The 11235-nt window shown below is 50.2% G+C and overlaps 2 protein-coding genes across 2 annotated transcripts; both read left to right on the top strand.

Moving 5' to 3' along the window:
* Positions 1-1290: 1290 nt before the first annotated feature.
* ENH_00062930 (hypothetical protein, conserved) lies at positions 1291-5122 on the top strand (the record flags this gene model as incomplete). Its single annotated transcript, XM_013577201.1, has 8 exons — positions 1291-2614; positions 2739-3238; positions 3421-3506; positions 3764-3928; positions 4084-4235; positions 4398-4488; positions 4737-4853; positions 5065-5122. 8 exons carry the CDS (start codon positions 1291-1293, stop codon positions 5120-5122), a joined length of 2493 nt encoding a protein of 830 aa, XP_013432655.1.
* A 1282-nt stretch (positions 5123-6404) lies between these two features.
* Positions 6405-10056, top strand: ENH_00062920 (hypothetical protein, conserved; the record flags this gene model as incomplete). Its single annotated transcript, XM_013577200.1, has 6 exons — positions 6405-6962; positions 7126-7236; positions 7462-8153; positions 8322-8683; positions 8809-8938; positions 9114-10056. The coding sequence occupies 6 exons, from the start codon at positions 6405-6407 to the stop codon at positions 10054-10056; spliced, it is 2796 nt and encodes a 931-aa protein (XP_013432654.1).
* Between the last annotated feature and the right edge of the window lie 1179 nt (positions 10057-11235).

The following is an 11235-nucleotide window of genomic DNA, read 5'->3' as shown; positions in this document are numbered from 1 at the left end:
AGCTAGAAGTTATCGATTCTGTGGCACATCGTAACAAAACTTTTCTGGATTACGGTCATAATGTGGGGCGTAGCTGTAAACAGATAATTACTACGCAAATATGCGTGTAAGCATGCGCTTCACTATGCGCGCAGTTTTACTGTGATGCCATAGTTCGAGTAGGAGTGCCGTGCTGAAGACCCAGACTATGCTTGGGAATACCGGCGATTCATGGAGCGACGGGCATTTCTATTCACAATATTCCCAATTCTATTTTAGATGCAATTAAAAATGAGGTGAAAATTAAACTCTGCACAATATGGAGAGCGAATGGACAAAGGTCACAAGCGCTTCGCAACAAGCATGTCTGCCTCCCTAGGCGCATAGGCAGACAGAAATACCGTCACTTGAGTCCCGCCTCAGAACACTGCTTTTTTTTGATCGTTTTTCGACTCCTGAACAACAGCTGCAGCAAGAAGAATCAGAAGAGTTACGTATGTTGCCGGATATTCACTTTGGAGACTACACCATAAGTATGTAGATTAAGCTAGCCTTTCTTCCCAATACTCCAACAAACACAATTCCGGCCTGTAACACAACGGACGGGTCACCATGGAGTTCCCCTTTTATGTAAAACGAAGGGCTGTAGCAACGTGCCACAACGCAAGGCGCGGCAGCCTCTGGCCAGCAGAGCTGTTGATGGCGAATTCCTGCAGCTAGACGGAAGTGAGACTTCTGTATTTGGGATTAATTTACATACACTGCCGTTGCGTATCGCCAATCGTGACACCAAATGTCGTGCCTATACATCCCCCTGGGGTCCTGCCAGGAGAGAGCTATGGTTCCGGGAACTATAATGGGGATAAAATTAGCTCAGAATAATCACCTTCTAAAGGTATTGCTGAGCAAATACTAAGTAGTGTAACAGAGAGCACTGCTGTCGCTGTTTGCTCGGCCCCGCTGGTACGCAGCATTAGTGAGGCGCAGACGAGCTTTTGGGGCTCTCGCGCGACATACAGTGGTAACCATGTATGTTAGACGAATCTGCTACATTTTTTCCTGGACAATTGCCGGCTGTCTGAAATAATGTGTCTTGGCTCTTTGACTCAATATAAGAAGAAGTACATGACTAGTTGAAGTTGCGGGCGTTGCTGAGTCGTCTCTGGGAAATGGCAGCAGCTATGTAAGCATTCATGTCACTACTCTAACCATTTCCAGTTCGAGAGGGCGCCCCACTTCAAACTACATTTTCTTCGTGATCTGTGTTATCTTTTTGGGGTGGAGCTACACCTGGTTCGATGCGAACTCACAATGCCAGGGAGACGTTGGGCGCGCGCCCGTAGTGGGGGTACGTTTTCGGATGGCTCTGTAGAAATCATTCGAGACGATAAGAACGCTTCCACTGTTAACTCTGTACCAGAAGCTCCAAAGCAGCCTGCTGGTGGTTCTCCACTGGGGGCCTGTGGTGCGGAGAAATGCGAGAGTTCAGTCAGCAGCCTTAGCGGAGACGTAGTGGAAGGAGGGGACGTCGTGTGCCCTTCCCGAAAACGTGTTCACAGTGCGAATAAGCTGACTGCGGATGAGCCAGCATTGGTACCAACTTCTCAAGAGGATGCATGCGCCTTCCATAGCCCTCGTAGCCTGCCTGGGGACTCGTCAGACGCAGGAGGGCTTTCTATGAGGGCGCCACCAGATCAAGAGGCTGCCCATTTACCTACAGGCACCTTGAGTACGGCTGAAGAGACCCATGGGCTGCCTGGAAGTCTGAATGAGGGGGGGATTTTTGCCCCAAGGAGTCCCCTTCAGCCCGTAGGCCTGGATGAGCAGCATTCGACAGGTTCTGGTAATGAGAGTGCACAAAAACAGCGAACCGAAAAACAGGGAGACCAGGAGGTAGTTAAGTTACCGGTGCAGCAGCAGCTGCTCCTGCTAGAGCCGCAGCAACTGCTGCCGGGAGAGCAGCGTGAATGCACGCCTGGTGGCGTGTCCCTCATCGTAACAAGGACGTCTCCACCCAGTGAAAGTGAGGGTGAATGGATTCGCGTTGAAGAACCCAAAAGGGACGCAGCTGAAGAGGCTTCCGCTGCGCAGAAGACTTGTACCGATGTTTTATCTTCTGCGGCGGGGCTTCCTGAGTGCACTCTCCCGTCGGCACCGCGACAGCAGGCACCTCTCCATCCACTTTGCATTGGCACTGCGAGTCAATCTGAGGAGGGCGCCTGCACGTATACTTGCAGCACAGAGCCACTTAAGGGGATGGCCTACGGAGTGTTGAGCGACACGACCGGCTGGGATGCGTCCAGCCCACCCTTGGCCCAGGCAAACCAAAAGAGTGCATTGGACCGCTTGAGTATGTACGTTAGGTCGTTCGCAAACACTCTAGCCGGACGCTTGTTTGCTGAGCAGCAGCAGGGAGTTTCGGCCAACTACGAACCTGGAAACACTAGTACGGAGGTCAACGCTTTTCATGAGAAGTTGAGTGAAGCCTCTCCCCAGGCAAGGCAGAGTCACGGCCACAGAGACAGACTGCTTCAAGCTGTGCGCAGTTGGCACCGCTGTATTCTTGAAGTATATGGAGGTGCAATTGAAGACATTACAAAAGTGGCTCTGCAGGTCCTTCCTGCTCATGCAACAGGTGACAGATCTACTGCTTTTGGTGTTGCGGGTGTGAGTTCGATACATGCGTTTGATGCTGCAGCTGTTTCAACTAATTTATACACGGACTAGGAATTGTGAACTATGATGTTTTCACGCTTCAGACGATCGGAGCGAACGACAGTTTCTGCTTGTACAGGGACTCTTTGAGGTGTTCTGTCTCTATCGCGCGCACTTTCTCTCCCCTCCAGAAGAATTGCTCCAGGCAGAGGCGTTACATCACCAGTGGAAATTGCGAAAGAAATATTCAATCGATGCTACTCAGACTTCGAGCACTGAAGACACCTCGTTGCCTCCTCTGTTCATGCTTAGTGGGCGATACGTGGACTTGGCGGTGGACCGTCGCAGAGGCCTTCCAACATCCGTGCGGCTGGCTCTTTATGGCTTCGTTTCGTTAGCACTGAAAGTCGCCCGAGCACTGCAGCTGCTCCTGGAGGTTAACGCACTAAGGAGTGGAGGAGAAGGTCCGCGGTTTGCGCTTTGTCTACGTCTAGAGCTGCTAAAACTTCTGCTGAAATTAATACTTCACGCCCTTACTCCATTCGCCTTCTACTGCGAGGAGCAGAGCGTTTATCAGGCCCTTGCTGCGCAAAAGGAAAAACAGGTGCGTTCCACGGGTGCTTGCATGCACGAAATGTCGGGACGACATCCGGTGGTCTCTTATGTAGCGAAGCTTACAGGTTCATCAAGAAAGTAGTCTTCAAAGAGTCTTTGTCATGTGATGTTCAAGCTGGGAGGTGATGTGAAGTTCTGTTGCTACTACCAGTTCCGTGGTGCGCGTTTCAGAAGATTTTAGAATCTGAAAGGATGCGGCCTTCCTACGGAAGGCGCACTGGCAGGAAGATACCGCCCCTCCCATCTACAGCTCGCCAGTACGCTGCAGTTTTGAGTGGCTCTTGGAAGGTTTTTGTTGCCCGTTATTTCTGTCTTTGACGTGAATTGCCATAGCTTGTCTCACGAGTAGAGAGCAGTAGCCTTGCTGTCAGGCTCTGTTTCCATTGGAGGAAAGGTGCAGAGATTGATCTTGCTTATGGCCGCACTAAACCGGCAACTGCGGCCGTGCTAGCTGTTGATGCTGCGGTGAGCTGTGGATGCGGCTCGCTTCTTTGTGTTAATTATATCTTTTCAGGTTCCCGAATGATGGGCAGGCAGCGTTTGCTGCCGCTGCGAAAGAACAGCTCCCTCGGCAGTGGATCGTCCTAGTGGTTGAGTGGCTTTTCAACGAGCTTAAAGCTATTTCGTCTCCTAGTCGCATAGTCGCCACGTGGCATCACCTACGCTTAACTCCCTGGCGGTACTTTGCCCTATGTTAAATCCGAACTACCTCATGCGTGCCAGGAGTTAGCAGACCTGCAGTTTCTGTCTGCCTGCTACGCCTGCCGCTGATTTCACAGTACTTCATGCAGCTGTGTGATCAGTCGATATTGCAATACTAGTTTGGCTATGCAGCCCGTGGATCTTGAAGGCTGGCTGCCACGCTGCATATCCCCACAGGCCGGTTCTATCAGAGGTTCTGTATCATCTTCGCCCATTCATTCACCTTTACCTTTTGAAGCGAGCGAAAACCACGAAGTCGTGGACCCCATGGTTGGCAGCCATGCGTGAGAGGCTTACAGAATTCGTTTTTGAAGCTCGCGAGGCTTTGCAGACAGCATCACACGCCGCTGCAGCGCCTATGACCTAAGCCATAGACGCTTCCTATGTGTCGGCCTTTGGTGTTTGTTGCATTTCAGCTCCCGGGGTGAATACGTGTTTTTTTGCAGTTGTTGAAGCAAATTCAGTTTCTTTGTTGCATAGCTGCCCTGAAGTGATGGAGCGCATTTCGCCTATCGAGGCTGCAGAACTTCATCGTCGGTGAGCGAGTTTTTTATTCATTTACATATTTATATTTGCACTTAGACGTATATACACAAATAATTTCAATTATTTATATATATTTCCATTTGCACATTTTTGTATAAATGCAAAAAATAGCGAGTGAACAAAATGACTTGTCTCAATTTCTTTCGCAAAATGGCATTTTAAAATACTTGAAAATGGAGTCATTTCATACTTTTCCTACTCCTATGGCATCAGCTGTTTGCATCTACTGTGTTTTGCAGCCTAACGGGACTGCCCTATGCTTTGTTGCGCCCTCCTTTCTTCGACAAATTCCTCGCGCGACCTTGTGAGGCCATTGACTTCGTTGTGAGTCGTGTGCCGCTCCTTAACCACTTCAAGTGAGTCTACAGGTTGCTCACATAGTTAACTTTATATTTTTTTGTCTATCTGCCACTTTGTAGTTTGTAGTGTGTTTTGCAGGAAACTAGCAGTGCAGTTCACTGGCGGAAGGTTCTTGTTCGCTGTCGCCACTTGTGCAGGCTGTTCGATATTTGCATGCACATGGCTCCATTTGTGAATGTTATCACTTTTTTTCTGCGTTTTCTGCAGTGTACTGGATGCGTTCCTAGCGTACAGGGACCTGTACTTCATGAGTTCCAATACATGACTGCTCAGTTTGAAGAGCTCCATGTCCTCCGAAGTGCTGTTTTTTTGCAATCACTACTCCTGAAAAGGGGAGCAGGTGCATTTGTTACCGTTGTATCAACGCCATATGACAGTTTTCAAAGAGCGACGATAGGATGCTCTCCATGCTGGCTCCTGAGGGCTTTATTTGGGAGTAACCTACGGCGGCACTCAGCAGGCGCGTCTGTGTGTTTGCCGTTCTGGAAAGTTTTACTCGTTTAGTTGTGGAGGCAGCTGCAACAGTTGCTCATGCCTTTTTCAGTTCCATTCTTCCTTCTCTGGCACTAGGTGTCACTTAACTTGACACAGGGCCATAAAAGCCATTTGGCATTTTTATTAGTATGCAATGAATGCCATGGAGAAGTTGAGACCTTAACAGAGGCAGTAACGGGCAATCTGATGTTATTCATTAGCGCTTCAACGAACTTTCACTTCAATTCTTTTTCTAGTAACCCAGCCGTGGTAACGGCCAGTGTGTGACGTGGGCGTCGCACCACAGACGCTGGCTGACAATAGATCGAAGCCATTAGCGGCTGACTGGAGTTTGCGTCTCGTCTTATTTACTTTAAGTAGCTAGCTGGGTGTAAATGAGTGGCGGCAAGTAAAATCAACTGTTTCCTCAACAGAGGGTCGCGTGGACAGTGTGTCGCGAGCCAGACCAGCGAGGCTGTCAGCAGCTGAGTGTTGCAGCAGTAAATGGATTAGCACTGTCCTTCCAAAAGCCTGTGTTGAGGTAATTCTGAAGAAATTTTCATTTAGTTTCCTTGTTTTACGACTAAAAGGAAAAGTCAAGCGTAAGTTGTAAGATTCATCAACGGCGCTTCACCAACGGTGACGGTCTGAGTGGTCTGTCTTGCCCCTCGACTGCCTGCCGACGTTCCTCCCATGGAGGCGCACGATGTCCTATCTGCAGCTATATACCACTTTTGTAATTAAATGGATAATACGGAAGTCATGAAAGAAAGCTTGTGCTTGTTGGAATCCAGCGTGTTCTACCCGAACTGTAGAGGTGAGCCAGGGCAATGCAGACTGGTCCGGTGCGACGGGATGCGGCTTTGGCCTCGAAGCAGGATGCGCCGGCTTTGCTTTGATGGAATCCGTAGGCCGTATGACATTTCATTCTAGCAGGATCGCATTGCAGAGCGGGAGCGTAGCCTATTGGGTTCGCACGCCTGTGAACACCACCTCAACTCGAGAGTCGAGTGAGGATTTGGTTTCGCTTTGATATTAGCATCGGCTATTCATCGTTGCCGCACACGCACACTATGGGGGCTTCACAGTCTAAGGAACGCATCAGCAGGTTTGGACTTAGGGAGCTCCGCCTAGGCAGCTCGCAGGGGAGAAGACCACGCTTGCTACCCGCCGTTGATTCTAGCGGCGATTCGGACCGTCTGCAGGAGAAAGGCCGCAAACTGCCATTACGTAAGAGAAGAGGCCGTCGCAAGAGCATCCAGAGAGCCTGGCTGTGTTACAGGGGACGTACTCTCGCCCCAACGTCAACTGAAGGACAAATTGGTAGCTCTGTCCCGATGCCCTGGCTAGACAAGCCTCAGCGTGGAAATTCCGTATCTTCCCGTGAGGAGCCCTTTGTACAAGATCAGCGCGTTGCCAGTGGAATTGATAGGGCGAATGCAGGTTGTAGCGATACGGGAGCACGGTGTGTGGAGCGCTGTGAAGAACAAGCGGAATTCGCAGCTCGCCCATGGCAGGTTTCGACCTACTCACGAAAGGGAGGCCCTTTATGTATGGCATATGCAAAATGTCTGGATGTAATGGAGGAAGATGTCGTTGCCGCGTTGATCCACCACCCGTCGCCTGACGAGGTGTGCAGATATTTTCTTGTTGCCTCAGAAAACTCCCTTTTGAATTGCTCAGGAGGCACCTTGTATTGGGCGTGTAACGTCTGGTATGGAGCTGGAATTGTGCAGGTGGTGATGATGTCCAGCGTCTGTTCGATAAACCTGTGCTTTTTGACGGGCTCCTCAGGCACTTGGCTTGATGTACATTTGCTGCTCTCCAGCTCCGCTGCCTGTTGAGCCCACCTTAGAGCCCAGCGCCGACGTTTTGGGATATGTGTTTCCCGGAACGTGTTTTAAGGTATGTTGGCTCACCGTTATCTCCTGCAGCCAAGGAGCTCTGTGATCCTGGAAGCCAACTTACATGACTCTGGAAGAACAACAGCTGCTACTGCCTGTCGTCACAAACAAAATTCGTTAGTTTCAAATCCTTTGAAAGGCACCAATTGGTTTTTCGAGAGGCCACCGATACTTACGTGCTGGCATTTATTTCCACATATTGCTACTCCCTGGTGCTTTACTGTAGGTACTCGACGTGAGAGCGCATATCGCACAAATGTCTTACCTACTGCGTCTGAAGACGGCTGAGGGCTGGGTAACAGGAGCGTCCTTGCAGATGATCCGCTTACCGCAGCCTCCTCGCGTGACAGGGTGGAAGACCACACATGAAGAGGCCGTTGCTGCTAAGCTTAGTCAACGCGGCTCGACTACCGGAAAAACTTCTGTCTCCACTACAACTCGGCAGCAAGCGGGGGACCTCAACTCTTTTCATTATCGTACTAAGTGTGGTTCTTTTCCTGAAGACATCCATCCAACGATAGATGGAGGAGCAATAACGGATGGATCATCTGAACTGGAGGAGAGTCCGTCGACTGGCTGGGGCACTGTCTATGCCTGCCGTGCCACTCGGTTTCTCAGCTTCCACGAGTGTTTAATGCTAGCAGAAGAACGCGCAAGCTATAGTAGTCTGAACAAATTGACTTCGGCTACCGCCATGCAAAAATTTGAAGCAGCTTTACAAAAGGCAACCACACGCCACTTCCCGAACGCAGGCAGCAGCTTTGAAAGAAGCAATTTTTGCACTACGAGGACAGAAGACACGCGTTTTGATTCAAGCCGAATAGTTACAAGGAACAGCATACGCAGTGGTGGTCTCAGTCCACTGGAGCATTCTTTCATGCTTTTCCGTGTTGTAGGTACCCGTGCTGTACCAATAAGGTGAGCTGACACGCGTATTTGCCGTGCACCTGTTGCTTTCATCATGGTTATGTGCAGGACAGCCGGGTTTTTGTTGACAGAAGCACATTTGTGTCAGTTTTTCAGTCGAGATATGTCCTGAGCATATGCTACGTGTTCTGGAAAGTATCGCGCTGCTTGGTGCTGCAGCGCAACTCCTCACTTGGGATCCCGCATAGTTGGACGCCTCTTGCGTAGGCAAGTTTTTCCTGTTCTTGACGCGTGCCTGGTGTGCTGTGTTCCGTCATGTGGCCGACCGGGAGCGGGTAATGACTGCATCATCGCGGGCTTGGGCACGTTTGGAGCGGGTGAAAGTGATCTCTTGCATGCAGTACCTACTACCCGCTTGTGCGGAAAAAAGTCAAAGCGAAATCTGTGCTACTTCACCCGCAACAGGCGAGTGCACCTGCGTGTATGCACGGACAAGGGTTGGGTGACTCTTGACCGGCTCATAGAGCGAGTAGACGAGTGTGAGACTATATATGATCGGCCTGTCCTCTACGAAATTGTAGGTGAGCTCTTGTTGGCGTTGTGGGAAAGGTTTCTGCTAGTAACTTTCAGGGTAGTCTTGACCATGCAATGGTCGTCTTGCCTTACTCTGTTGCTCACGGATGGAGGGGCTTGTAATTCTGTGCAGCCGATGGTTACCTGGTTAACGTGAGGCCCGCACTTGAAATAGAAGGTCAGGTTCGTCGCACGCTGCCACCAGCCACTTTGGTCGAAGTCTATGAAAGGAAAATCAATGCAGAGGGTCTCGTGCGCCTGAGGTAGGCCAACTTGGTTTTTTTCCTCTATCGGGGCAGTACTGCACTGGGCGAAATTCTATTTTCGGTGCGCCAGCGTGCCTTCATGCACGGTGGCTAGTTGAGAGCAAGTCGCTTAGGGGACGCTTTTTGGTTGGACTTTTGCTCTGCGTTTTTTATATTTCCGTCTTTGCTGAAGGCTCATTGATGGATGGATAAATGAGCGGAGAAAAAGCTCTGGGGAGACAGGACTTCTCTTCGCCACTCGTACAGTAGATCGGCGTGTAGAGACATTTTTGCGGCATATTATGGCTGTCGTCGTTCTCCTGCCCGCGCTGTGCAACAGTGACAGTCGTGTCCGCACAGCAGCGGCCTCTTGGGTTGCAGCAACTGTAGCTCAGTCCGCTATCGCCGCCTCTGCTTTGATGGAAGTAGTCGACACGGACCTCGTGGAGTCGGCTATAAGGCCGTGCTCCTGTTGTTACTGCAGAGGCTTCAGCTTTCAACGAGACCAAGGGAACCGAGTAACATTCAGGTCCAATCAACCACCGTCGGTTTGTAGCAGAACTAGTCAACGACATGGAGATCGTTGCTTCGCCTCTCCAAGAGATACTGCCTTTTGTGTGAACGAAGTAACCGAGGACTCACCAGAAAATAACCTGGAGAGTGGCCGTGAAGCGCGGCCCAGCGGGGATAAATCACATCAGTGCGACGCAATGCCGGCTCTATCTTCTCCACCTAGTCAGTTGAAAGTCAAGGATTTGCTGTTAGCAGAGTCTCCAGTGATGGAGTCTCTAAGCTCTTTGGGCTCAGCGTTGCCAAACCCTGGAACTCGTTTAGGGGAAGAGGACAGAAGTAACACCTTCGTATCAATCGGTTCTGGAGTTGGCTTGGTCAATGTGCACGCGGGAACGCGGGGTAATGATTGTAGTGTCGGACGCTGCCACAGAGGGAGATGCATTTTTGAAGAAGACATAGAAACCATGCGTAACTGCATTGATACTTGCGGTAATAATGCTAGAGATTTCAAGAAATCAGCATGCCCTTGGGACACACTTTTTTCCCTAATTAAGGTATCGTCCCACTGCACCGCGCGGAAGTGTAGCTGCTGCTTCGGACGGGCAGTTGTCGGTCCAGTTTAATGGGTAAGGGGACTGTTTCGTAATTCTCAGCGTGACATAGTCAAAAGGTGGCTGGTTATGTTTTCTTGCAGGCTGCTTCAGCTTTACCGGGCGACTTGCCACTGCAGCCGTTGAGCTGCCCTCATTGTTTAAATGTGGATGGAGTTATGTTTGAGCTTGCCCGAGGCCAGCCAAACAATGTAGAGAATGATGATAAGCTTGTCAGAAGCTGCAGCATGCCGTCGGAAGGGAGCAAAAATGATTCGACTTCACCTTGTTGTGAGAGAAGCCAGAGTATACACAGACGAAGCTCTGTTGGAGCAACACGTTGGGATTTCAGCAGCTCGTTTACTAAACACAGCTTGAGGACAAGCGTAGCAAACGTGCCCAATTATTCAATTCATCCGCATTCACACCTTTTACATTTCATGTCGCCACCAGAACTTGGGACAGGAGCACTTAAGAATTACGGAACTGCCAGAAAGGTTCTTTCTCCGTCAGATGCACTTTACCAGTTTTGCGTCGCGGCGGTAAGCTCTGGGGAGGGGACAATCTTTTTAACTTCACCGGTGTGGGTGTCTGGATACTGCTTCATACAGTTGCAGAATTCTGTTGCTCGAGCCAATACCTGCTGGAAATCGCTGTACCAGATCACGATCGTACGGATTTGTAGTTTGTGCGCGGGAGCGGGTAAATGGTTTGTGTCCCATTTCACAGGTATATTCTTCGCTTGCGGAGCACAGGGAATCCGTTCCACCGCACACTGTTTATCGCCCCCCAGTCGGCAGTTTTCTCCCCCCTATAAACAATACATCGGGGCTTGCCGGAAGGGCTAAGCAGCATAGCTTACTTCAATCGTACAAACCGTATCTGGCTGTAAAGGATGGGAAACTTGCACTAGGCAATCTCAGTCGTTTTAATAGCTTCTCCTTCCACCAGCCTCCCATTTTCGTGGTGGGTTTGACCGGGAGGAGGCTCAGGCACTCACAAGAAAGGACATTTTGTTACGCGAGTCACCCCTCTGTTGGGGTGTTAGTGGTGCTGGTGCTGCAGATCCACAAAGTGGAGCGGATCTGCAATGGCATTTTGGTCCGGCGTTACCTACACGAAAGAAGCATGCTTTTGTTGATGAACACAAATAGCGGTTGCAGTCTTGATGAGGCTCTCCCCAACCCTATACTTAAGCCTCAAGTACATCCG

Source organism: Eimeria necatrix, genomic scaffold (genome assembly GCF_000499385.1).
Source record: "Eimeria necatrix Houghton genomic scaffold, Enh_scaff55, whole genome shotgun sequence".
Taxonomy (NCBI): domain Eukaryota; phylum Apicomplexa; class Conoidasida; order Eucoccidiorida; family Eimeriidae; genus Eimeria; species Eimeria necatrix.
The sequence above is the reverse complement of the archived record's forward strand: the minus strand, read 5'-3'. Positions and strand labels throughout refer to the sequence as shown.